Here is a 27,402-nt window from a genome sequence, read left to right on the forward strand (position 1 = left end):
CAGACACAGCTCAGATCCTGCGTTGCTGTGGCTGTGGTGTAGGCCAGCAGCTGTAGGTCCAGTTCGACCCCTAGCCTGGGAACCTCCATGTGCACAGGTGTGGCCCTAAAAAGACCAAAAAAAAACTTACTTGAAAGCTGCGTGGCGCACAGTGCAGTTTGACAGCTGGAAGAGTCCAGGTGGTCCCGGGGTGCTCCTGGAAATGAGGGCGGGGAGCGCGGGGCTCCCGTTGTTCTGAAAGCTCTCACTGGGATGGTCCGGCCGCCTGATCCAGAGCGCTTTCTTGCCTGTGAAAACTTAACTGCACCTTTGAAAATCAGGTCACCCCAGATGGCACCAGCGGCCACTCTGGCCTCTGAGATGGTGGCAGTGGCCCCCACAGAGCGAACGTTTGCTAACGCGATGGCTGCTTGGCCACACAGACCTGGCGAAGGCTTCCGTTTTGTGTGCTTCTCTGGTGGCGCCCTCTCTCTCTCTGTCTCTCTCTCTCTCTCTCTGTCTCTCTCCCTTTAGGACCAGGCTTGGGTGGGGAAGAGAACAAGTGTTTACACTGTAGTATGTGTTAAGAGGTCACCATATCATGGGGTCCCTTCAATTTTCTCAATGGTCTTTTAGGAAGAGCCAGTGAAGTGGAGGTGGCAAATGAGATGGTGGAGCGTGTGGGGAAAAGCGAGATCTTGCCGGATTCTGAGCAAGAACAGCACAAAGAGGAGCCAGTAAAGGACTGTGCGGACCCAGAGGGGTTACCTCCCGGTGAAACTGCCGAGGCCCCGACCACCTCTGCAGACAGTGGCCTCTCCTCCGGAATATTCGTAAATCCCACGAATGAGGACCAGGTTCAAAGCCCGATTCCAGAGCACCCTCCCTGCCTCGAAAACACACAGCAGGTGCAGTCCAGGGAGGCCCTACACACGGCAGGTGATGGGCCTGAGGCTTCCCCGGGGCCGTCGGAATGTTCCCGCCAACCAGACGGCGAAATCCCAGGTCCTGCGCTTGAGCAGGACGGTGGTAACGCCGTGGAGAGCAAACCCCAAAGAAAAGAGTCTGCAGAGAAGCAGGAAGGTCTTCAAACCACCGTGGAAGAGAGGAGCCCAGAACCGCCTCAGGAATCTGCTCCTGTGCAAATAGCTGACGTGGAAGTCGAAAGGCAGAGCGGTGCAGACGCAGGGGTACAAAGTCAGAGACCCGCCGAGGCGGTGCCAGAGGCAGAGCTCCCTGGGGCCGGGGAGCAGGTGGGCTCGGGAGCCTCGAGTCCTCCCAGGTGCAGCGATGACCCCGTGAGCCACCAGGAAACGGGGGTGGCGGATGCTCCAGGAGGCTCGGACCCAGGCACAGGGTGTGATTTAGAGAAAGAGCCTGCCCCCCACGAGGTGGCTGAGCCTGCCGAGGGCCCGGTTCAGAGCCCAGAGGCGGGCGGGGGGAACAGCGAAGAGGAGGGGGGAGGAAGGGAGTTTCGGGGTGAGAACCCAGCGGGGACAGAGGCCCCCACCGTTCCCTGTTCCCCAGCAGCCAAACACAGTCCCCAAGAGGCCGTAGGTCCGAGTACCCCAGACTCGGAGAGCGAACCCCTAGACGTGAAAGAGCCTGACGAAGAAAAGGGTGCCTGCCAGGGAGAGAGGCCAGACGCGTCCCAGAAGAAGACCAAGAACAAGAAAAAGAAAAACAAGAAGAAAAAGTCACCAGCGCCCGTGGAAGCCAAAGACGTCCAGGAAGAGTTAACACTCCAGAGCCCAGATTTAAGTGACGGGAGGGAAGACGAGCAGGTCAAATGCGCCGACGAAAAGCCAGGTGCAGAGGCACAGAATGGGGTCCCTGAAAACCCACAGCAGAACGAGGTGGCCGGAAGCAGGGCAGACGGCCGCTCGCCCGAGGATCCCCACGCGGAGCCGGAGAGAAACCCCCCCTGCGCTGATGCGGATGCGGACACGGAGGCAGAGGAGCCTGGCGCCGCGGGGGACCCGGGGAACCGTGAAGCTGATGCAGTTCCGTCATCGGGCACCAGCGCCCGTCGTAAAGGCTCGGACCAAGGGGTCCCCGAAGAGGCGGCTGCTGAGCAAGACGCCGCCGCTCCTGGCCGCCTCCCGGGTTCAGAGAAGGACGACGTGGCGGGCCGCGCTCCGCTCCAAGACCAGAGCCCCTCGGGGGACGGGAAGGACGCCTCTCAAATGGAAGACGCAGAAGATTCAAGTCCGCCGGTCCGGGGGGGTTCAGAGAGCCTTAGTCTCGAAGGCGAGGGCCTGGCACCAGCCGGGGAGCTGGAGGGCTTGGATGCCGAATGCAAGGACGAGAGGAGAGGCGGGAACGGAAAGGGTAGAAGCAAGGACGAATGCGCCCTGTCCTAGGGCGGGGGCTCTGAGTGAGGCCGGCAGCGGGCGTGAGGCTCAGAGAGTGTTCCAGGTTGGCACAGACGCACCGCGTGACCATTAGCCACCAAGTCACCCCCCGCTCTAAGTTATAACTGTTCCCGCTAGTTCTCTAGTTCCTATTAAGGGCACCCCCCGGATGAGAAGGACGTTTCTGTTACCAGTGTAAGTCCCCCCGGGGAGCATTCCAGGAGCGTCGGACAAGGCAGTGTCCTGTTTATATTTCTGCTTCAAACCAAAAATCAAACTATTTAGCATTTGCCTTAAGCTGATACGCCTAGTGCCCACTCCTGACCAAATGTATCAGCGTCTAGTTGAAATGACCAAATAGTCTCCTGAGATGTCCACACGATGAGTGTCGTTTTTAATTAGTCTCATCTAAATATTCGTGCTTTCCTAGTTGATTGTGATATGTATAATATAACCTGTATGGTATTCTTATTTAAAAAGGACATAAATGGCCAAGCAGCACATAGGTCACTGAGCGGTGAGATTTGCACCTTAGGACAGTAATTCGTCATGTTAAGAGCTGCAGAGAAACACCACACAGCACTAGGAATAGCTTGTCTTTACCTCACAGAAGTATTTTCTCTCAAACCGATACTTTCGGCTCGTATTGTTGGGTACACCTGAATTTACTTGGTAGGAGATTTCGACTTCACGCTGATCACGTACCAAAGGCATTTCGTACAAAGACTTTTTACAGATTTTTTTTTCTGGAAGAGATATATGTTGAAATTGCATTGCCTTCTGCAGTGTTTGGGCAGAGAGAATCACTTCTAAGAGTTATTTTTTAACCTGCAAATTACTCCTCTTTCTGTTGTCTAATCATTGCTCAGTCGAGCAGGACGAAAGGCTACTCTTCTTGTGCAAGCGTTGATTAGACTGTAACGGGATATTGGAAATATTGAATTACCTTTGGTCTTTTGGTATAAATATTTTCATTGGTTGTTTTACAGTATATTCGTATTGGAAATTTCTTGTTTTGCCCTTCCTGAACAAAATATATTTTTCTATATAAAGAAACGTTTAAAAAATAATTGTGAGCTTAAATTAGAAGTCATTGTCACATATTGGAATTACAAGGGAATGTGGAGGGCGAATGCTATTGACACTTTAAGAGATCATGTGAATTCATGTTATTGTTACAAGACATGATTGAGTGCAAAAAAAAGACCAAAACCTCAACAAAACTTGAGACAAACTGTTATTGTGTAATTGAAATAAAGACATTTTATTATTTTACAAGCCTGTGATTTCCTCTTTGTGCTGCGTGAATTCTGACTGTGGTGACCTGATAGCATCTTCAAAGTAGCTTCTCCTTCCAGGCTGCTCATTCCCAGGCGGGGTTCGGGGGACTCATGGCTGATACACTTGTCAGTGACAAACACGTTCTCACCCCGCACCTGACTGGGACTGGTGTTGGATCATCTCTGGGCAAGTTCAGCTCTTTCCTCCTAGCATCTCCCGTGATCCGAGGCTCTGCTGAAGAGCCCAGTCGAGAGAGGTCTCCGTTCTCTTGCTCTGCTTACAGGCGCCAGTACTTAGAATGTTTGGAAGAAGATGATGAGAATTTCAGATGAACATTGGCTCTTACTACCTAAGTGTCCTAACTGATACCTTCTCTTCACTTGTGCCATGTGAATAGAGAACTCCGGGGCTGGCTAGACCCTCCGGTCTGGGGGCTGTGGAGGACTTTATAGCTGAGGTCTCTCACTTTAGCCAAGTTGCATCCGTGCGGGAAGGCCCATGGGGAACGGTCTCATTCCTGCTTTGAAAGGCCTCTGGGGAAGTGACTCAACACCAGACTCACTGAAGGGTGAGGTCATCAGACCGTTTGAAGTTCTTCCCTTTCTTTGCCACATTATCCAACAGCACATTTAGGGGCATTTTGATATCCTTCCCATCCCTCAAGCCAAGCAGCCAGCCGTCTCAACTGTTCACTCTTTCATTTAATCAGAAAGCACGTTGACCCCTTCACCGAAGGGCAACGGTGCGATGCCCGTGAACAAGCACCTGGGACTCAGTCTCTAGGGGGCACAGCAGCTGAGAAGCAGGATGCGCAAAGAGACGCTTGCGATGCTGAGAGCCAGACGAGCATTTCTCGCTCATCTAAGAGCCTGCATTTATGAACATCAGTTACTCTGCTGAGAGCCCAGCGACATGGTAGCCCCGTGTGGTAACTGATGCATACGTGGAGGCCCCTGAATGATCAAGAAATGGTCGCCTTAGGTGTATTCAGAGGAAGGAGGCATGGGCGTACACAAGGCAATTAGGAAAGAAAAGATTCAGACTCAGGAAAGAAGCAAAAGTTTTCTGTCCAAAAAAAAGCTTACCTGTCCACCACATCCCCGGAGAAACCCCGACCACTTAGTTTTTACCACGATGCCGAACAGAGAAAAATGTCAACCACTGATCCTTTACACCAAAAAGCCGGGGTACTGTTTAGCCGCAAAGCAGAGCAAAGCTACTCTATGTAAAATACGAATCTACCCTCAGAAGTGTAAGTCAGTATAATAATGGGTTCATGTAGAAAATGGGGAAAGGTAACTGAGACTTTGGAATTATAGGCTATTTTAGAACATACGCAGTTGGGAAGCAGTAAGAATTTTTTACAAGCGCATTTAAGAATAAGATGGGTTGAGGATCCGGCGTTGCCGTGAGCTGGGGTGTAGGTCGCAGATGCGGCTCGGATCCTGCGTTGCTGTGGCTGTGGTGTAGGCCGGCAGCTGCAGCTCCGATTCGACCCCTAGCCTGGGAACCTCCATATGCCGTGGGAGCGGCCCAAGAAATGGCAAAAAAAGACAAAACAAAACAAAAAAAGAATAAGATGGGCGGCACGGCCTGCTTTCTACATCGCGGAGGATTTTCACTTGATGGAGCATCTGATGACCTGAACGCTGACATTTTCCTCCGGGGACGTGGAATGCTGCCTCTGGGGGATGACACGAGCTGCTGTCACTGTTTTCTATCGATAGCCCCCTCTGTAGGAGACCACCCTGACCTGGACGTGCCACCGTGGCCATCGAAACGGGGGACACAGCAGTGAGATGAGGTGTGATGACCGGATGTAGGGAAAGCTGCCGTTCGGAGAAAAACCCTTTTACTCCCTCCCGTTCACCCTTTTTCTGTGTTTTCTCCCACCAAAGACTTAGTCTTTCAGGATGTGGAAGGCTTCTGCTCTTCCGCGGACCCGAAGCCAGCGGGGGCGAGGGTGAGCCTTCCCGTCTGTACAGGCCTCCGTGTCCCCCGCCCACGGGAGGAAAAAGGACATCTTCAGCAGCCTGTCCCTGTCCTGCCTTTTCCAGGAAGGCGGCGCTGGCCTGGCGTGGGAGGCTAACCCCGGGGACAGTGAAAATGGACCACACGGATTACACGCAAACTCAGTCAGTGCGAGGAGAGAGCAGAGAAGGAGCCCCTCGGTGCCTGAGACGTCCGTCTCCCTCTCACTCTCTTTGCCATCACGCAGGGAAGGCGATTCTCTGCTGCGATGCGGAGGGGGCGCCTGAGGCTCAGGGTGGTTGGCACAAGCCACGGGATGAAAATGATGCTCCCGGTAGTACCTTACTGTGAGCACGCGGCTCAGCCTCCCGGTGCCTCGTTTCACGCTCTGAAATCAGGGTGAGAACCTGCCTTTCAGAGCCGTGCCGAGGATCAGCTCCAGGTAAAGCACTAAAGAGAGTTAAGCGCTTTGTGACTGTGGTTGTCGCTGGCAGCTGACCTCGCGGCAATCCGGACAGACGCGGTCACAACCCGCAAACCCAGGAAGGGCCTGTGGGAGCGGGGCTGGGGGGGCCTGGTGCCTGCTTGCTGCCCCCGTGACCGTCTGCCTGGCCTCACCACTCTGTTTCTCGTTTCACAGGTCTCTAGAGTTCACGCCAAAACATTCGCTGGGATTTAACATATAAAAAGCAGATTTTTTTTCCAATTGTACCCCTTTAATACTACTACCAAAATGATTACCAATTGGTTTAATTTTTCAGTGTGAACGAAAACTCTAAATTGGAGACGTTGCGGCTCCACCCTCTTAAGGCTTATCCTTTGGGTGTCAGAGACCAGGGATGAGCAAGGCTGCGTAGTGAGGGTACGTTTGCAACACTCTCGTGAAGTATCACAGCAACTTCCATTGATAAGCACTGTTTACGTCACAGGTTGGACCTGTTGATTTTGAAAGCCATGGAAAAGTAGTCCTCATTTTCTTTAAAAAAAAAAAAAAAGTTTTCTTGAAGGTTAGCTGATTTGCAATTATTAGCTTCAGGTGTATAACATAGTGGTTCAATGCTTTTATAGAATATACTCTATTCAAAGTTGTTATAAAATATTGACTATGTTCCCTGTGCTGTACAGTATGTGCTGGTAGCTTGTTTATTTTGTGCATATTAGTGTGTGTACCTCTTAACCCTCTGCCCCTCCCTTGGCACTCCCTTCTCCCCTCTCCCGACGGGTAACAACTAGTTACCGTCTGTGAGCCTGTTCCTGTTTTACTGCAGTCATTCATTCATTCGTTTTCTCTTTGCGAGTCCACACCTGAGTGAACATACAGTATTTGTCTTCGTCTGACTTATTTCGGTACTCATCTTCTTTATAGCAAATAATGTTGCTTTTTGCTTTTTTCCAGTTTCCTAAACCTATTTAGTTTTAATCTTCTCCATTTCTGCTTTGAAAGTTCTCTTCCTTAAAAGTTCTGTTTTTCTCTCTCCACTTTTCTCATCTTCACCAGAAGCTCAGATAACACTTGTTTGTTTGGTTTTTTGCTAGCCCTATGACAACATTTTAACATTTATTTTTTTACCAGCTGTCTCAGATGTTTGAAGTCTTCTGACAGAAAATAATAACAATACATTGTAAATAGACATAGGAGCTTCAAGATTACTTCTTGAAATATTTAGCGTTTTTGTGATGCTTGTCGTTTTTGTATATAGGAGTGTAAAATACATAAGAAACAATGAAAAGTAATGTTGAATAAGAGCGAGATTTTAAACTTCTTTTTTTTTTAATTTTTGGTTCAGTGTTGGTTGGGGAGGGACAGAATAAAACATCTATCAGAAGAATTGTATGTGAATTCAAACTTAAGAGGATTATAAATGTATCTTATGCATAGCATGTTCTGGGTTTATTTATTTTGATGTTGTGCCTTTCAAAACAGCAGTTTAGGATGTTTGGCAAAACAATTAGGGAAGCATGTGATTTGGGTTAGAATATGGATTGATTCTTTTTTATGAAAAAGGTGTGTTTTGTCTGAATTATTTCCATGGCACAAGGCGAATCAAAATCTGGGCAGTAGGCGAGCACGACCGCCTCTGGAGGAAGAGCCCCAGGCCAGGCTTCCATCTGGCTCAGAGGTCTGTGTTGAGATGAGAAAGACAGTGAGGGCGGCGGTTAGGGGTACAGCCCTGGAGGCTTAGGAAACAGGTGGGCCTGGGGCCTCCTCTGTCCAAGAGGGGTGTGGAAGCAGGGCTCCCCAGTCTGAGTTCCTGGGGGGGGGGGCAGTGTGAGCTGCTGGGACGGTGCCTGGCCTGCAGTGAGGACACGGCACATGTTAGGATCTGTCACCATCACGTCATCCTGATCTGCGCTGAAGCTCGTGTAGGCGTTTGCCCCTCGATCCTGCCCGGGTCTCAGTTTCCCTCTGAGTGCTCTGGAGGTGGGATTATTCAACACCGCTTCCGAGAGATGCTGGGGGGATTTCTAGGTGCAAACGCCTATATCTGGGGTGGGAGGAATGCCAGAAACCTAAGGTACAACCTCCAATCTTCCTCAAAAGAATAGCAGCTCTTGCGAGGTTAGCAGGGGTGTTTTCAGCACACTTAGGATTCATAAACAGAGTCAAAGTTCTGACACTGGGGCATCTTTGAGAGACCTGAAAAAGATAAACACTTCTGGGATGGAAACTTGGGAAGTCAAGGCTAAGGAAGGCGCGGGTGATAGTTGCTCACCGTTCTCAGTATGTTTGTATCTTGCTAACGATGTTAAACCATGAAGCCTGTGAGATCTTGTGTTGCAGTGTGGTGTGGCCCTAGAGCTCTTGCATGCTAACCCCAAGTAGAAGATTAGCCTGTGTGCATGCAGCCAGGTGCCGCCCTGACGAGAACAGCATGTGTTCGGGAGGTGAACCCAGCTCAGACTCCCTTGGCTGAGTCCCCGTCCTGTCTGTGGCCTCATGCGCTGTGGTACGTGTATAATGCGCTCCATCATCACACCCACTAACCCCGGTGCTCAGCCTTCCGTTCGGCCGCCTGCTGCAAGGGGCAGTCCGCCGATTCGCCTAAACCTCTCTCTCTGATTTCTTCAGATATCAGGTTGAAAAAGCTTGTTGACGAACGGGAAGGCTTATTGGAACAGGTAAGCCATCTTTTTATTACTTGACGCGTTCCGGGGCACCCCCAACCCTGAACCTTCCCATTCTTGCTTCGTGCTAATGCATCATGCCTGAGAATAATTACCGAGCCAACCAGCACTCTTCATACGTTCATCCAAGGAAAAGATCAGAAGTCGTATCAGATTTAGAGACGTCGCCAAGACTCAGGGCCATGATCTGAATTTGGTACATGCTGCGTGAATTGCTGCTTCAAGTAAAGATTTAATGTGGACGGGCTTGATGAAGTTTTGACAGGCAAGGCGTTCCTGAGTCATTCCAACCCCCCCCCTTCCGCTGGCCCTGAAAGTCCCCTTCGTCACCTCTGTCCAGCACCCCTGTCCAGCAGACGTGTCTTTGCCAGAGCTGATCAGAGTTGCTTAACCAGAGTTTACCCTCACTGACTTCGTCTTCCCCAAGAAACACCAAACAGCGTCCTCTTGGGTCTTTGTCACACACGGTGTGGTAGGAAATTATTCCACACTCACTGTCCAAGGAAGCTCGATTTCTCGGATTTTCCCTATAACCAGAGCGTTGGCCTCCTCACTTGTTACAAGATGTGAAGAGTTCTCGCAGAATCGGGTGAAACACAGATGTGACGAGTGGCCTCTCTTGAGCCGCCCGTGGTCTCTGATGCCCGTGTGTCCATGGCAGTTCTGTAGTGTTTTCTTAGAGCAGCCTGTCTGCCACTGGGGGGTGTGCTCTGCTCCTGTCGGTGGCGGGGAGGGGGACTTCCAACAAGTCCACAAGGTTGGGGGTTAACAGGACAAGGACTGGGAGACCCCCCCCATCACACAGCAGAAAATTCTACGGTCACAGCTTTTAAGGGCAATTGCACCTCCGTGTGGGTGTCTCTGAGGGAGGAAAGCTGTGGGGAGGCCAACTCTGTGAAGCCTGGAAGGGTTTTGTTGGGGACAGTACCAACCCTGGCTGGGTTTTGTTGGGGGCAGCACCAACCCTGGCTGGGTTTTGTTGGGGGCAGTCCCTCTGTGCCTAGAAGGCTCCAAGTGGCCCTTCCTGGTTCTTCATGACTAAAGCAAAGGTGACTTGTGTACTGATGCCTGAACTCTCAGATGAACACTCAAACTAGTCTACGGAAAATCTCCATCTGAGGAGTTCCCATCGTGGCACAGCAGAAACAAATCTGCAAAAAGCGAAAAAAAAAAAAAAAAAGAAAGAAAATTTCCGTCTGAAATCAAAAAGAATTTCAACCTGAGAAATAACTTTCTACCCAGAGTTACAAAATAATTCATGCCTGATGTAAATATAATTTCCATTTGCATCCATTAAACTACTATAACTTTTTTTTTTTTAGAGCCACACCCGAGGCATATGGAATTTCCCAGCCTAGGGGCTGAACTGGAGCTGCAGCTGCCAGCCCACACCACATTCACAGCAACTCAGGATCCAAGCTGCGTCTGCGACCTACACTGCAGATCATGGCAGCGTGGGATCCTTAACCCACTGATCGAGGCCAGGGATGGAGCCTGCATCCTCGTGGATGCTAGTTGGGCTCATTACCACTGAGCCACAACGGAACCTCCTACACTATGACTTTCTAAGAAGAGTATAACGGGCAGAGGGGTTTCATGTACTGATTGATTGGAGGGTGTCCCTTTAGGAAGGTGAGAGACTCCCCACCTTTTCCGGTGGACTCTAATGTTTTACTTCATTTCTCCCCCGTCTCTCTGGCACCTAGAGACACACAGAATAACTGCAGGGCAACATCGGGTTGTACTTATGGGGTGTAGACTTTTACAGGCTGCTTCCTTCCTGACAGGCTCGTGACTCATTTAGAATGGAGAAATTCACGTTCTTTTTGGCGGATGTTTTCAGATTAAGAAACTTCGAGGGCAGCTGGAAGAGAGACAGAAGAATGTCAGACTAGACAGTCTGCGCCCTGAAGACGGTGTCTTGGAAAACGGGACAGACGTGCATGTGATGGATCTGCACAGTTAGTACCAGTCCTCGTGCGCAGGGAAACCCCTGCTTGTGCCGGAGGAGAACAACCCTCATGGCAGAGAATGCCCGGGTTCCCCCACGTCCCCCCCCCAAAAGCCCTTGGGTACCGAAGCACAAAGATGATTCTTTGGGGCTAGCACAAGGATGGGCAGGTGGGCGGGGCAAGGATGTTTCTGTCTGAGCCTAAGAAACAGAACAGGTGCCCCTAAACGGCCACCGAGATGCCAGCAAGTGATGCGCTGCCAGAAGCCGTGTTTACTGGATACTGCTGTCGTTGGATCTGCTGATGGTTCGGGAACATCGGGGCGGGGGTGTGTTCTTCTGGGCCAGTAAACTAGAAGGAGGCTTAAGGGTAGATACAAGTGCGCCGGTCTCTCTCCCGGTCTCCTTCCCCCGCCCCGCCCCCGTTTCTTTGTCTTCTTTGCTCACGGGCGCCCTCTGCCGGGCGCCTTCTGCCGGGCACTGTCCCTGCCAGGGGCCCCGAGAGAGCGCGCTGCCTCCTGTCTCAGCTCCCGAGTTGTGGGGCCACAGGCCAGCACTTAGACAGTGCCAGGCGGTGATAAAGTCAGGGCTTGGTTCCCAGTAGCTATTGTTTTAACATTTGAAAAGCCCAAGAGCTTAACAACTTTCCCTTCTCTTTCAACCTTTAGGGGATGCCAACAGACAGATCAGCGACCTCAAATTTAAACTTGCAAAATCTGAGCAAGAGATAACTGCATTAGAACAAAATGTACGTGTGCGCTTTTAAGCAGGAGCCGGCAGCCAAACCGATGACTAACTGAAGTGTTATTTGCTAGAGCAAACTCACCCAGAAAGGCAGAGGACGAAAAGAAGCCGAGAATTTTAGAGCCAAAAAAGGTCCCGCGGGGGATGGAGAAGGCAGCAAGTCTCGGGTGTATTTTATAAGGAGGGGCCCAGGGAAGAGGAAGGTCATTCCATTATTAGGATCTGGGCCGTTAGAGTCCATAGCAGTCCCTTCTAGACGAGGTTAGTTGGAGAAAGTACCAGTCAGGGTTAGGGAGAATTTGGAAAGCTTATTCTTTGAAAAAAACGATTTGGTTAATTACAGAAACACCTCACCCAGCGTGTCCTTCCTGCTGGCCTTTCTCTCTTTCCCTCCCAGCCAGGCCACTCTCTCTGGTCCCTAGATTTCGCGCTCTCACACCTGTGCGGAGCCCTGGCACAAATTGTGTCCTAACTGAAGGGAGAGATAAAAGCAGGTTCTCTTGGGGGTTCCCACTGTGGCTCAGTGAGTTAAGAACCTGACCCGTATCCTTGAGGATGTGGCTTTGATCCGTGTCCTCGTTCAGTGGGTTAAGGATCTGGCATTGCCACAAGCTGTGATGTAGGTCAAAAACAAGGCTCAGATCCTGCGTGGCTGTGGCTGTGGTGTAGGCTGGCAGCTGCAGCTCCCATTCAGCCCCTAGCCTGGGTCCCAGACCCTCCATATGCCGCAGGTGCAGCAGTAAAAAGAAAAGAAAAGCAAAAAGCAGGTACTCCTGCTCCCTCCATCGTGGGTATACGTGGCTGGAACTTTGGGGGATTTTTACAGAAGCAACAAGAAGGGCACGGAGAAAGTGAGATGTTCTGAAGTGCGTCTTCGAGGACAGCAGGACCCGAGTCTCCTGGGCTGGCTCCTCCTTCCTCACCTGTGGGCCTGGCCGCAGATGCCACCCCAAAACCACCTTCTGCCACCCCTCTCTCTGAGCCCCTTGCCTCCCTCCTCCCTTTCCGGCTTCCCCACCCCGCCTTCCCCGGGAGGGATCAGACCGGAGCAGAGGTCCTGGTGGAACCGTTGCCTCGCCAGCAGGATCGTCCCCCAGCGGGGAGGGCTGGGGTCACGGGGTCAGCACAGTGGGAACCACGCGTGGGACTGGGTCAGAGAGGAGGTGATCCCGATGGGTGTCCGTGTGGGTTGCTCCTCGGTGAACAAAGAGCTTGCGTGGCTAGAACCCACGTCATCACCCAAAACGCTCGATCACATTCTGTTCATGAGTTTTCTCCCCTGTTATTAAATTGCGCCCTTTGACCTCAGAGAGAGCAGAGCACTCGGGGAAAGAAAACAGGCCTATCCATTTATACATGTGGTGCTTCCTTTCCTTTTAGGTAATAAGGTTAGAAAGTCAAGTATCACGTTATAAACTGGCTGCTGAAAATGCTGAAAAAATAGAAGACGAACTTAAAGCTGAAAAACGGAAACTGCAAAGAGAGGTAAACTTCCTGGGCTCTTCTAGGGAAAGAACGGGGAGCGAATGATATTCCAGTTGGGAGAGTGTGGGAACCACCTGCCACCGGGAAATCTGCAGCTGGATCGTTGGTTGTCACACCATCCCAAGTCACCCTGCGGGGCCACGCTCACGTCAGAAAGAGGAAGGGCACTTCAGCCCGGGAGGAGCTGAGGGCCGGAGTCGCCGTCCGTTGTCTTCAGTGGCGACTGTCTCGCTGTGCCACTGGCTTCTGGCTTCTGCTGAGAACCTGTCACTGTTTGTGGGTGATCTTTTTCTTCTCTCTCTCTGGCTTCTCTGCAGTTCTTTTTGCCTGTGATTTTCTCCTGTGTCACGGGTGGGCTTGTTGCTGTTTATTCGGCTTGGGATGTGTTGCGTTTCTTTGATCTGTGAGGTCTTTTTCCTAAATACATGTGGGAACTTTTTCAGCCGTGGGCTCCCCCAGATTCCACCTTCCCCTGAGACTCAGATCAGAGGCTGTGAGGCCGTCTCCTCGGCCCTCCCCACCCTCCCCCATCTCTCTTCCACGTCCCGTCTCTTCACCTCCCCCTGCTGCACTACGTATAGTTTTGCGAAGATGCCAGTTCACCTCCTCTTGTTTTTTCAAAGTGTCCTTATTCCTGAGAGTTTCTTGTGTGATCATGCCCGCTCCTTATTTCTTTCAAGATTTCACATGCAGCTCTTCTGTTTTGCACACTGATGCCTGAAGCATGTTCAGTCGTTGGGGTCTATTTCTGTTGGGATTTGCTTCTCTGGACTCAAATGGTTTGTCGCGTCATGTGTTTGGCGTTTTGTAAGGTTATGCTCAGTTTTTATGTATAAGAACATGCACGCCTGATTTGGGGAAGTTTCCACAAAGAGGGCTTGTCTCTGCTTCTGCCTCTGCTGGAGAAAGGCAGGGTGGCGGGTTTAACCTGTCTCAGGACCCCACCCAGCCTCCTGAAGGGCTTTGGATCAGAAGCAGAGGTGCAGAGCCTGCTCTAACGATGCCCAGAACCACATGGCTATTGAACACCCTACCCACTCTGGGCCAGGCGGCTCTCTGCCGATGTGCCTTCTGCTGTGATCCCAGGCTCTGTGACCTGGGTTCCCAGGCGTGACCATCTTGGCTTCAGACATTCCTGCTTTGGTTTCTAGCTGCAGAAACCTAGCCCCCAGCTGCCCAGGGCTGTGGGGTCACCTCCTCCAGCTGGCCCAGCTCATCTCTTGTCTGTTTGACTCACCTTCCATGAGACTGTCAGCATCCCCAAGACTGCGTCGTGTCTGGGGTCTAGTTGTTTCAGAGGAGGAAGTTTCCCTGGTTACTCATGAGGCCAGAGTCTTGTGCCATGTGTTACTTTTTAAATTAAGAAACATGGAGTTCCTGTCGTGGCTCAGTGGTTAACGAATCCGACTGGGAACCATGAGGTTGCGGGTTCGATCCCTGGCCTTGCTCAGTGGGTTAAGGATCTGGGGTTGCCGTGAGCTGTGGTGTAGGTTGCAGTCGCAGCTCGGATCCCGCGTTGCTGTGGCTCTGGCTAGGCCAGCAGCTATAGCTCCGATTCAACCCCTAGCCTGGGAACCTCCACATGCCTTGGGTTCAGCCCTGAAAGCAAAACTCAATTAATTAATTAAGAAATTAAGACATGTACGGGAGTTCCCTGGTGACCTAGCAGTTAAGGCTCTGGTGGTGGTGTTACTGTGGCACAGGTTTGACCCCTGGCCTAGGAACTCCTGCATGCCATGGGCAAGGCCAAAAAAATAAATATATGTATGCAATCCCATAGGCATGTGTGTATCTGCAGGATCTCAGGGGGTCCAGGTCCTGACTGTAATTTTCAGTAGGTCTGGAAGCAAAGCTCCCCTCCTTCTGTCTTTGTTTCCAGCTTCGCTCTGCATTGGACAAGACGGAAGAGCTCGAGGTGAGCAACGGCCACTTAGTGAAGCGTCTGGAAAAAATGAAAGCAAACAGGAGTGTCCACTTGTCCCAGCAGTAGACGCCAGCTCTGAACAGGACACGGGTGGGTGCATGGCCAGCGTGGTTTCGTAGGCTTTTCTGTCGCGGTCTGGGAGCGCTGCTTCTTCCCCTGCTTCTGCGAGAACACCCCGGCGGACACCGGGCCCCCTGCCAGGAGCCCCCGCAGCCACCAGATGCCTCCGTCTGCAGACCGCCCCGAACCGACCCTGCAGGTCACTGAAGAAGCACACGGGCCCAGAGCTCTGCATCCGGCAGCGCAGCAGCCTCTTGGTGCCGCGGAAAACGGCAATCAAAGTAACGATGCAGGTGGGACCTGAGTTTTCTTGCCCTGTGTCTTCTGAAAATTAAGGGCAACTGTGACCGTGTTGGGACTTCCTTTTGCGGCCGAATCTACAACTTGGGCGACTTCAGTAGCATCTCTTAGTCGACGCTTTTCACACACACAACACTGTGGAACCACAAGCCGTTACCAAGCAAAACTCTTTCACTAGAAACACGGGGATATGATCTAGAAGCAAAAGTGACCTTAAGAAGACTTTCCAGGCGACAGTGAAGCTTTTCTAAGGGATTTTTGCATCCGTTCAGTCAAAAGAATACTTTTTTCCAGGGTAATTAGGCAACAGCTTCACTGAAAACGACAGCTTTTCTTCGCATTATTGAATCCTTCTATTTGGAATTGAAGTTGTTAACTTCTTTTAAAGAATGTACTGTTAGAAAAATTAAAAAACGAAAAATGTTAAGAGACCTGAGCAATGTGGTTTTTATTTTTTTCCCACCGAGAAAGAAGATCTTTAACTATTTCTTGTTAATTGTTTTATACATTTAGGGCATCTTTTTATTTTAGTAGCATGTCAGACCAATCCATGCTTTTCTTTCCTCGTTTAAAAAGAGACGATATATTCACAGTGAATAAAAACAGAACACTTATAAGGATCCGCACTCTTAGAATAAAAAGTAACCTGACAAAGCTACACACTAGAGACAACTCAGATATCGTCAAGGACAAAAATAGAGGAAGTTTGGCTACTTGCTGATTTTTAGTTGCTCTTTATATATGTTGTGTTTCAGAGAAGGCTGCTATAGCAGGCTGGCTTTTCAAGATATTAGCAAGGCAAGCCAAGATAGCATCATCCATAGCTATGCTTAGCGTTGACAGTTGGAGAACGCTGGTGTGGGGAACATTAGTTGGGTGTTTATAATTAAGAAAACATCCCCGGGAGTTCCTTGGTGGTCTAGTAATTAGGGCTCAGTGCTTTCACCGCTAGAAAGCCCTCAGTGAACTGTCCCAAGTTCGACCCCTGGTCTAGAAACTAAGCTCCCACATCAAGCTGAGGCACACGGCAGCCAAGACAAAAACAAACAAAACATTCCTAACCGAGTGCCAGAGGTCACGAGCTCCATCCCCCTGCACTGTCTGGATCCAGGATGCACAAGGCTACATTTCACTGGGTGAGGGAAATTCGGTCTCTTTGCGCGAGGATTTGCACAGGTCAGAGCTTCTTTTGAGTATTCCACAGATAAAATGATCCAATCACTAATCCACATCCCGCAGACCTGCTATAGCCGCTCCGTGTTCGAAACCAATGTTTTTATACAGATACCTACTCTGTGCGGATCCCAGGAAAACTCTTAACTCCCAAGCAAGTTGGCTATTATATTAACCTAAGATTTGCTAGAACAGATTTTAGGTTGATCGGTTTCAAAAGCCTTTTCTAAGTTTGAAGTTCTACTTCATGAGCGTTAAGGGCTCCACGTTGTTGAAAGAACGCGCTATGTCAGTCGGGGTCCAGAAACAGAAACCCACCCAGTAATTTGACCAGGGAAAATGTAAAGAAGGATTAGCCCGTGACAGGGGATGAACTACAGTGGATGAAAGAGAATCTAGAGAAGCTGAGACGGGGACGGACTGGAACGGAGACCTCATTGGAGGGGTTGGGGCTACCACCCACTAGGGACAGACAAGTTCTGGGGTGGCGGAGGACAGCAGGACCGGGAGAAGCTGTGGGAGAGGGTAGGTCGCACCGCCAGGGGACCTGAATTGCTCCCACAGGTGCCCTGTGAAGGGGGCGGAAGGAAACACAGCAGAAGGAGACAGAGGTTCCTGAGGTGTCTTCCCAGCCAAAGAGATGTTTGCTTCCTTGGTTCCCCATAACCAAGGTGCTGCTCCACCTGAGGTCAAGGTCTTGTCTGGCACCAGGGGTCCAACGCTTAGAACCGTGTCTGCGGCACAGCACTCGGGAAACAGCGGTGCATGTTGCTTCTCCTTTATTCTGACGTTAACTGTTGCTGTGAGTCCAGAGCTTCCCCAGCGGGTCTCATAGCCCCGCCGTAACCACGAATTCCTGGGAAGGTTAGTAAGGGCTCTAAGTAATAAAGTTCTGTAAATAAATACTCTTGGGTAACCTCAGCTACTGCAGGCAATGCATTTGCTTGTTGAGGAGCAATGGCGTGTGAATGTTGTCGGGATTCCTTAAGAGGGAACTGGATTGGGTACATTTGCCCAGTTTGAACGTGGAACCTGTTTTTTCCAAGCCTTCTGGGACCAGGACTCTGCGGAGCACAACCTAGGGATGACTGCTGTAGCCACAAGGCCAGGCACAAGCGTGGGGTTCCTGCCTGAGCCCGCTGCCCCAGCCCCTCCCCAGCTGCCCCCAGGCATCCCTTTCCCTGACGCTCTTCCATACCCGCCTCTTCACAGTCCAGAGAGCAAGATCCCTGCTCTCACTCCCGAAGGCCCTGGACATCGCAAATTTGGGTGTTTAAGGCTCATCTCTGCTGGAGAGGACCAACCTAGGTTTTGGGGTGTGCTTCGGCTGGGGTCACCATGTTACCAGCCCCTCAGCAGAACCGCAGCTTCCTCCATTGACCCACTCACGCCTCCCTGTCTTCATCAAAATTTCCTTGTTCCATCGTCTTCTTGTTTCAGAGCCCTGGAGGCCAGTCATCCAAACTTATTAAGATCGATCACTTCCCCCGCTTTCAAAAGGAGAGTGACAAGACCGAGGCCCAGTCTTTCACAGATGAAAGTAATACACCTGTTACGTTGCCGACTTTGATCACAGCCTTCATAGTGGTTTTAAGCAAACTCCTGAGAGCCGGGGCAGGACAGGATACAGTGCGCATGGTCTATGGCCTGCAATAGCTCCACCTTACTTACCAGTAGAGGTGGAAAACCACAGATAAAATTTCAAAGTCAGATGCTACGATATAGTAAAAGACTAATTCAACACATTCATGTACAGTTTGTAGATAGCTTAATATTAGAAAAGCTAATAATAGATCATTTAAGAAAAACAAGGGAGTTCGTGCCATGGCTCAGCGGAAACAAATCTGACTAGTATCCATGAGGACACACATTCGATCCGTGGCCTCGCTCAGTGGGTTAAGGATCTGGTGTTGCCATGAGCTGTGGTGTAGGTCACAGATGTGGCTCCAGTCCCGTGTTGCTTTGGCTGTGGTGTAGGCTGGTGGCTACAGATCCAACTGGACTCCTAGCCGGGGAACCTCCATATGCACAGGTATAGCCCTAAAAAGACCAAAAAGAAAGGAAGAAATGGTAATAATGTATATGCTAGAAAAGAAGTAAAATAAGTATTAGTTGTACTCAGTTGCAAAATTATAGAGTTTAACGGAAGTAGGAGTGTTCCTTAAAATATTAGATTATGGAAGTTCCCGTCATGGTGCAGCAGAAACGAATCTGACTAGGAACCATGAGGTTGTGGGTTCCATCCCTGGCCTCGCTCAGTGGGTTAAGGATACCGAGTTGCTGTGGCTGTGGTGCAGGCCGGCAGCTGTAGCTCCGATTGGACCCCTAGCCTGAGAACCTCCATACACCGTGGGTATGGCCCTAAAAAGCAAAAAAATTAGGATATGTTACCCATGTACAGAATTCATAACAGTGAAAAAAAAAAGCAATAGTAATAACCTTAAAAATATAAGCACCTACATTAAATAAATCTATATATTCTGCTAAGAGATATGAGACATGAAAAACTAAGAGCTGGAGTTCCCGTCGTGGCGCAGTGGTTAACGAATCCGACTAGGAACCATGAGGTTGCGGGTTCGGTCCCTGCCCTTGCTCAGTGGGTTAACGTTCCGGCGTTGCCGTGAGCTGTGGTGTAGGTTGCAGACGTGGCTCGGATCCTGCGTTGCTGTGGCTCTGGCATAGGCCGGTGGCTACAGCTCCGATTCAACCCCTAGCCTGGGAACCTCCATATGCCGCGGGAGCGGCCCAAGAAATAGCAACAACAACAACAAAAAAGACAAAAAAAAAAAAAAAAGAAAAACTAAGAGCTATAGAGTAAGAATAAATATCATAAAGATGTGCCCTTTTCCCAAATTAATAGATTTAATACATTTCTTATGAAAATCATTTTGAGGTTTATGGAGATACTCTTCCGAAATTATTCTGAGAGTCATCTGGAAGTTAAAAAAATGAAGATCAGCCTGGATAATTCTGATGAACGACAGTGTGGGGCAGTGAGTAGCCTCTGTCAGGTGTTATGGATACAAAGGTGAAGGACAGGCAGGTCCCTGGGAGGGGACGGCCAGCCTCGCTTACGACTGTGCCCACTGCTTTGCTCTGCCTAATTTTCCCACTTCATTTCCTGAGAATTCCCAGGTGTCGCTTCCATGCCACTATGGCTGCTCTGCGAATGTGCCCCACTCCTCTGCATCTCAGCCTGTTCCACACATTTTGGCCCCCAAAGTTTTCTTCTGCTATTAGCTTGACGACCCATCGCTTCAGAGGAACTGCCTTAAGCTTTGTACTCCACGAACTGCCTGACACACAGCAAACCTCAGCAGGTGCTTGTGAAATTAAAGAAATCTTAACAGCTCCTGAATAGAGAGGTAAATAAATATGCATAAGGACATCCAAGTCCACATGGGAGAAGCACCCAATCACGTGTCTCTCTATAGAGCTCTCCAAAAAGGGTCAAATTGAGGCTCCGTGAGAAGTAGGATTATAGGGAATTTCTATTTGCTACTTTACGCTTTTCTGCTTTTTCTACATTAAACACATGTGACTTTAATAACGTTAACATATTTATGTTCGAAGCAATAAAATGTTAATCAAATCATAAAAGGCAATTAAAAATTACTGTGTAAATATGGTCATTTGGAATGGGGTCAAACCACTGCATTAAATCACAAAGAGATCGGCAGATTTCATAAAAACATAAAACTGCCCATCAAAACCATGTCAGCCCCAAATCAATCATGTAAGAGCTGCCTGGCAGAAAAGGCAGCGCTACAAGCCACACACACACACACACACACACACACACACACACACACACACACTCCAAGAAGCAAGGATCCCACTGCCCCAGGGCTGGTGTGGAATATCTGGAGATGGTGTCCAAAAAAACCTAAGATTTTTAACGCGACTTAAACGATTTTAGGCAAAATGATTTAAGCAAAAATCAAAATTAATGCCACAAAATTCATGATAAAAAATGCCCATTTTAAAGACGGGATAACAGTGCCTTGAGGAGCCGTCTTAGAGCCTGAGGCAAAAGGAAAAATTACGAGTACTGAGGTGGATATTTTGTTCATCTTGGATTTTTGTCATTACTTTTGATTTCCTTCAACGACTGCATTAAAACACCTGTTATCTTCACTGGCCCCTTAAATTGTGCCCCCGGGGCAAGTCATGGCTGCATTCTCCGCCCGGCAGGGTCCCTGCTCGCCGCGTTTTAAAAGACCGCCCCAGGAGTCGGCTCGGCGGTTAACCAGCCCCACTAGCATCGCCGAGGACGCGGGTTGGACCCCTGGCCTCGACCAGCGGGTTAAGGATCCGGCGTCGCCCTGAGCCGTGCTGTAGGCCTGCAGCTGCAACTCGCATCAGAGCCCTCGCCTGAAGGAGGACGCGCTGTGGCCGCCACGCACAAGGGCCGCCCAGAGACCGCGGCCAGGCCTGGTGGTCCGGCCACTGTGGGCGCTGCGCCTAAACCAGGGGGCAGCCCGGCCTCTGCCGGCGGGGAAGCGCCCCCCAGCTCCCTCCAGCTCTCCCCTCGACGGCTTTGCACAGCCCCACTCTCCAGCCCAGGGTCACCGCGCGGAGTCCAGGCCTCCTTGGGCGTCGCTGCGAGCGGAGCCCGCCAGGGGGCGCGCTCCTCCCCGTTCCCGCTTTCGCGCCCGCACGCCGGGCCAGTCACGGCGCGGCTGTCCGAGCCGACCAATGAGAGAGCTCCACCAGGCAGGGGGCGGGCCGCCGACGGCCGTTACCCGACGGGCCCCGCGGCAGCACGCGAGGCGCCGAGTCCTCGGAGGTGGTGGCTGCGGCGGGACGCTCCGCGTGTGGCGGCGACGGCGGCAGCAGCAGGGAGGTTCCGAGGTGCGACGAGTGTGGGCGGGCCGGCCGTGGCAGGCGGGCGGGGGCGGAGGCGGGGGCGAGAGGGACGGGCGGCCAGGCCCGGTGGAGGCGGCCCCGCCGACGGCCGCGGCGAAGGGGGCCTGGGCGGGCTCCTGGGCGGGTCCTGGAGGGACGCGGCGGGCAGGGGTTGCGCGTTCGCCGGGGGGCCTTGGCGTTCCAGAAGCCCCCAGTTTGCACCTGTACGTTCGGTTCCCAGCGAGTCCCCCCAGCCTCGCGTCGCGGGTCGAGCCGGCCTTGCTCCTCGAAAGCGCTTTCCGGGCCGAGTCGGGACCTGACGTTGTTTCTGCGGGGACGGTGAACGTCCCCTCGAGTGACCAGTACGAACGGAGCCTCTGCGGCGGGCGGGCGGGCGCGGGGGCCGGCAGCGGGCGAGACGCCGTCCGGAGCGGGGAGTGGACGTTCGTTAATCCCCAGACGTGTGGGCCGGACGGCCGAAGTGCGCGCGGTTTGCCGAGCAGACCAGGGTTCCTGATGTCGCGCGGAGGGCCAGGAAGGTTTCCCTAAAAGGCGGCTGCTGAGGGTGACAGCTGAAGGCTGAGCAGGAAGCCGGTGGCTGAGCCCAGTGCCGCGGCCAGAGGCCACTGGAGGCCCAGCCTGTTCGAGCAGGTGCAGCGGCCGCAGTGTCCGGAACCCACGGAGGCCCAGGGTTCATGCCCAGTCCCTGGGAGGACCTTGTAGACCCTGCCCAGACCTTAATTACTAGCCGGAGAGCAGTGGCCAGAGTCTGTTGCCTAGTCGTAAGCAATCGGGTGAACTGGTCCGGTTTGCATTTTGGAAAGATCATTCAGACCGGGTGGGAGGTTACTGCCATGATCCGTGGAAGAGTCTCTGGACGAAGGTGAGACGGGGGTTAAACCTGGCAAGACGGAGAGGGAAAAGTGAAGGACTTCGGTTAAGACTGAGTTCTGACTTTATTTCTACCTTCATTGGTTGGTAGACTGCAGCGGTGGAACCATTTACAACTGAAATTTTCTCTTGAGAAAAAAATTTCAATTACAGGTTTAATTTCTTTAAGAGAGATAGGACTATTCAGATTGTTTATTTCCTGTATCCAGGCTGTCTTTTCCTGGAAGTGTGTTGAAGTTAGAGTTTATCAGATCATGTTGTTTAATATATCCGCTATTAACATTTTAATATTTGAAGTTCTGTAATGATGTCCTCTTTATCATGCACGGTATCAGTAATTTGTGTTTTCTCCGTTTCTTAAGGTTCGTGAAGGGTTTATTGATTTTCTTAATCTCTTTTAAAAACTTCTTAATATGTTTATTTTTGTCTATTCATCTGCTTTTGTTTTATTTACCCCTCTTTTCTTTATTATTATTTTCTTATCCTCTGTAAGCACTGTTATAACTGCATCTCAGATTTTTTTTTTTTTTTTTTGGCCTTTTAAGGCGGCACACACTGCATATGGAGGGTCCCAGATTAGGGGTCTAACGGAGTTGTAGTTGCAGCCACAGCAACTACAGCCACAGCAACTCCAGATCTGAGCTGCATCTGCAACCTACACCACAGCTCACAGCAACGCCGGATCCTTAACCCAATGAGCAAAACCAGAGATTGAACCTGCAACCTCATGGTTCCTAGTTGGATTCGTTTCTGCTGCGCCACGACGGGAACTCCCAGAAATTTTGATATGTTGTATTTTCATAATCATTTAGTTCAAATTATTTTCTAACTTCCATTGATAATATATTCTTTTCTTCTGGATTATTTACAAGTGTGTTGCTTAATTTCAAATACTTGGGAAGTTATCCTTTTTGTTGTTCTTCATTGTGCTATAGTCAGAAAATACACTCTCAAGCATATGGAGGCTTCGTAAAACAACTTAAAAACTAAGCCATGTGTGTGAAACAACTGTTTTCAGACACTAGATAGTGGGCAGTACAGGACCGTGGTAACTAAAAGGAAACCTGCAGCATGAGCCCTGTGGTAGCCTGACTTCCTTCCCGGAAGCACTTTACAGACCATGGAACGAGGAGCTTGGGATTCCAAGCAAAGCCGCAATCATCTCTCCAAGAGCCGAAGAAGATGGATGTCCCAGTCCAAGCAGCTTCGCCCTCATTCCACCGTTTTGTTCCATTCAGGTCCTCGGGCCATTGCGTGATGCCAGTTTGCACTGGAGAGGGCGGTCCTCCGCTCAGGTTACCAATCCCAATGCCCATCTCTTCCAGGGACGCTGTCAAAGGCGTGCCCAGAAGTAGCGCTTCCCTGGCCATCTGAGCGTTCCGTGGCCCAGTCAAGTTGACACATTAAGGTGACGGTCCACTTGGCGCCCATGCCTTAAACCATGTTTACATCTCCAAAAAAAGACATTACAAGATCACAATTTTACCGAACATGCTGCAACTGACATGCAAACAACTGAAAATGTGTCGCTCCCTCCCCCGCACCAGAAGAGGAGGTAAAATCTTGAGTGATGTTTACTTTTCTCCTTAAATGCCGTTAGGTAAAATTGACAATGCTTAAAATACTGATATAGGGAATATATCTAATGTAATGAGGGAATAAAGAGGAAAAGAAACAAAGGTATGTGCTTAACGGGCGTGTATATACACAAATATGTTTATAACAAAACGAGGAGGAAATGCTCGTTGCAGCTAGAGCCGTCGTCTCCGTAACTGGTCCCGCAGCTGTAGCAGGTGTTTGTAACTACTCTCTCTACCACCTCTTGTGTGCGCTCTTCACCTGGAAGATGATCCAGGCCTTCATTCCAGAAGGGTCTGGGCTGTTAGTGGTCCAGAGTAGAATGGGTGGTTTTTTTTTTGTTTGTTTTCTTTTCTTCTCTTGCTAGGGCTGCACTTGCAGCATATGCAAGTTCCTGGGCCAGGAGTTGAATCAGAGCTACAGCTGCAGGCCTGTGCCATAGCCATGGCAGCACCAGATCTGGGCCACATCTGCCACCTGCGCTGCAGCTTGCAGCAACGCCGTGTCCTTAACCCACTGACCAAGGCCAGGAATCAAACCCGCATCCCCACAGGCACTGTGTTGGGTTCTTAACCCACTGAGCCGCAACAAGAACTCTTAGAACGGGTTGTTTAGTTTTCTGCTGACCGTGATCATGGCATGGTAATACCAGGAGACTCCCAAGGAATCGCCCGTGTTCTGGAGACGCTTCTCCTTACCTCCACTGCGCAGCAGGAGGCCCTTTGCCCCTTGCGGGCAGGATCAGTCACTCTGGCCGGCATCGTCACTGCCTTCTTGGCCTGTGGACTCAGAGGCACGGGAAGCCCAGAGTGTCCGTCCGGGTGGCAGTGCAAACCTCTCGTTCAGTGGTGTCTCCTAGTGGATGCGTTCCTCTCAAGGCCAGCAGAGCACAATGTTGTAGAAGCAGGAAACAAGAAATTTGCTAGTAGATTATTGGGGGTGATGCTGAGTGGTGCTGCTCCCAAGTCCACCTCCTCGATTCCCAGATCTGTGAATCCTGCCTGAGAGGAATAGCGCCATCTACTGGATGCTGATTTAGGGCATATACACAGCCTTCTAGAGAACCTTGCCGCAGGGGGCCCCGGCTGGCCCTGAAATGGGGCCTGCAAAGGATTGTCCACTGTTCTCTCAAGCCAGTTGCTTCAGGATAGTGGGGAACATGGCGAGACCAATGAATTCCTTGAGTACAGATTTATCACAACACTTCTTTTTGCTGCAGAAAGAGTTCCTCTATCAGAAGCAATAGTGTGTGAATACTGTGGCAGTGGGTCTTTGTCCACTTTATCCGTTCTGTAAGTTCATGGATAGTGGTTTCGGTAGAAGCGCTGTGTGCAGAGAAGGCAAGTCTATAACCAGAGTAAGCATCTATTCCAGTAGGACAAGACCCTGCCCTTCCATGATGAAAATAGTCCAAAGTAATTAACCTGCCAACAGGTAGCTGGCTGATGGCCCTGGGCAGCGGTGCCATACCGAGGACTCAGTGTGGCGCTCTGCTGCTGGCAGTTTGCCAGACTGGCCGCGGTGAGTGGAGGTCCATGCCGCTGAGCGCATGCTTCAGCTCCATCCTTGCCATCAAGGCACTTTGTACGTGAGTCCGCCGGGTGTTGACACGGTAGCTGGAGAAAGACTGACTAGCACTGACAAAATGGGTTATCCTCTCCACTTGATATCAAAATTCTCCCTGCTGAGGACACTCCTTGGTAAATATTCACGGGACACAAATGTTTTCACATCTTGCCTGTCCAGAGAGCTCTATCTGCATACCTAGATTCCTTTGTTCCCGACTTTCCCGGCATGTTCTTTCCAGGTTCCTGACCGTCCAGCCAAACCACTGGCCACAACCCGTTGGTTAATGTGTAATTCCATGTCTGGCCGTTTCTTCTTCAAGCAAAATCGGTGGTCATGTGCACTGGTCAGAGTTCTACCCACTGGAGGTTTTCCTTCGCCGGTGTCCTTGGGATGTCCTTGGAGGGGCTGCTAGTGCCGCAGCTGTGCTCTTTTGGGTGCTGCCTGCACATCACACAGCCACCTGTAAACCAAGCCCGGGTCGTCATCTCCTCTGTCAGCCATTCATAGGGAGCTCCCCGCGAGTCCATGGGTGCAGCCTGGGGAAGGAAAGGCAGTGCAGCAGGACTGGAGACTGGACATTTGGGTCACTTCTTCGTGTCACTTATTTGTGCCTTTAGGGCTGCTTAGGTCCATTTGATGAGGGACTATTGGCTGTGCACCCTTGGCGAGTCAGATAACGCCCAGTCCATAACGGGGAGCTCAGGTTGCCTGGTGACCTGGTGGCCCATGGCCACATTCAGTCTCTACCCAGGCCCAGTAGCAGGTCAGGAGCTCTTTCTCGAAAGGAGAGTAGTTGACTTCGCCTGTCTCTGTGGTCCCTCCAGGGGTGTGGCACTGCTTTTGATTCTGCTATTTTCCTGGTAGAGGCCATTCTCCCGGCTTCTACCTGGCCTTTCCCACTGCAATAGCCCTCACTCAACAGGTCAGGGAACCACTGGGGGGATTCTGCCAGCTGCTCAGTATGTCTTTTCCAATTGTCCTTCCATTCTGGACCTGAAAAAATAACCACAGTGTTGGTTCAGGACCCACTGGATGCCCTGTGAGAAGATCTTGAGCTAAAATTCCGTTGCTTCCCTGACCACCACAAGCCCCTACTCCGACTGGAAGGCCACAGTGATGGTGGGTCTCTTAAAATCAGTGCCAGTTCAGATCCAGTGTAGAGCAGGCCCTGAAAGGTCTCATTTTCTTTTCCCCAGTGGACAGAGTTACTCCAGGAAAAGGCCATAGAGACCATTTCGGGCAGGGTAATTTTAGTGTATTTAGGGTTCTTTCCCAAGAGGACCCAGACTCCCCTTTATTCAAGAGGCTCGAGGTCTGTGCACAGACCCAAGGCTGAGAATTGATTGAGGGCATGACTTTCTTTTTCTGATCCAGGTTAGCTTTGTGCACTCGTCCTAGAACTTTTCTGCTTATGCAGCTCAGGTGAGAATTCAGTCGGCTTGAGAGGAATTAATAGAGATAAATCTTTGATGGCCTTTTCAGTCTTTTTCTATTGTTTGTTCTCTGTTCAGCTTTTTCTATAAGTTTTTCTCAGAGACTATTTGCTATTTTGGTTAAATCTGCAAATTATTCATCAAAAGTGTATATAGAAGTACTTTTTTTTTTTTTTTTTTTTTGTCTTTTTGCTATTTTGTGGGCTGCTGTCACGGCATATGGAGGTTCCCAGGCTAGGGGTCGAATCGGAGCTATAGCTGCCAGCCTATGCCAGAGCCACAGCAACGCAGGATCCGAGCCGTGTCTGCGACCTACACCACAGCTCATGGCAACACCGGATCGTTAACCCACTGAGCAAGGGCAGGGATCAAACCTGCAACCTCATGGTTCCTAGTCGGATTCGTTAACCACTGCGCCACGAAGGGAACTCCTAGAAGTACATTTTTTAATACTTCTTGATTATTATTATTTTAAAGAGTTATTTCCCCAATACAGTTTTTTTCTGCTGTACAACATGGTGACCCAGTTACACATACATGTACACATTCTGTTTTCACACCTTATCCTGCTCCATCACAAGTGATGAGACATAGTTCCCAGGGCTATCTCATTGCTAGAAGTACATTTTTATCTCTTGTTAAAATGCTCCACTTCTCCTTGTTAACTTTTGTTTCAGTCTTCTCTTAGTGAATGCGTCTGATATTTATCTACTTTAATAATTCACTTTTTTCAAA

The 27,402-nt window shown here is 50.6% G+C and overlaps 2 protein-coding genes across 48 annotated transcripts in view; both read left to right on the top strand.

Annotated features, from left to right (window-relative positions):
* Window positions 1–15,608, top strand: part of LRRFIP1 (LRR binding FLII interacting protein 1) — a 156,122-nt gene extending 140,514 nt beyond the window's left edge. For 36 of the 46 annotated variants that reach the window (XM_021075473.1, XM_021075481.1, XM_021075476.1 and 33 more), the window contains one exon: window positions 616–3,611. In XM_021075473.1, the coding sequence (XP_020931132.1) occupies window positions 616–2,342 (1,727 nt within the window). In that variant the 3' untranslated portion in view covers window positions 2,343–3,611. Of the gene's footprint in view, window positions 1–615; window positions 3,612–8,655; window positions 8,706–10,554; window positions 10,673–11,330; window positions 11,411–12,786; window positions 12,892–14,770 lie in introns of those variants that run through there. The other 10 variants (XM_021075506.1, XM_021075504.1, XM_021075509.1 and 7 more) reach the window with 4 other exon arrangements.
* The window catches only part of RBM44 (RNA binding motif protein 44), a 37,169-nt gene continuing 30,896 nt past the window's right edge, over window positions 21,130–27,402 (top strand). For both annotated transcript variants that reach the window (XM_021075455.1, XM_021075456.1), the window contains exon 1: window positions 21,130–21,202. The gene's annotated coding sequence lies outside the window, so the exon portion shown is untranslated. The remainder of the gene's footprint in view (window positions 21,203–27,402) is intronic.

Source organism: Sus scrofa, chromosome 15, assembly GCF_000003025.6.
Source record: "Sus scrofa isolate TJ Tabasco breed Duroc chromosome 15, Sscrofa11.1, whole genome shotgun sequence".
In the NCBI taxonomy this organism is placed as follows: domain Eukaryota; kingdom Metazoa; phylum Chordata; class Mammalia; order Artiodactyla; family Suidae; genus Sus; species Sus scrofa.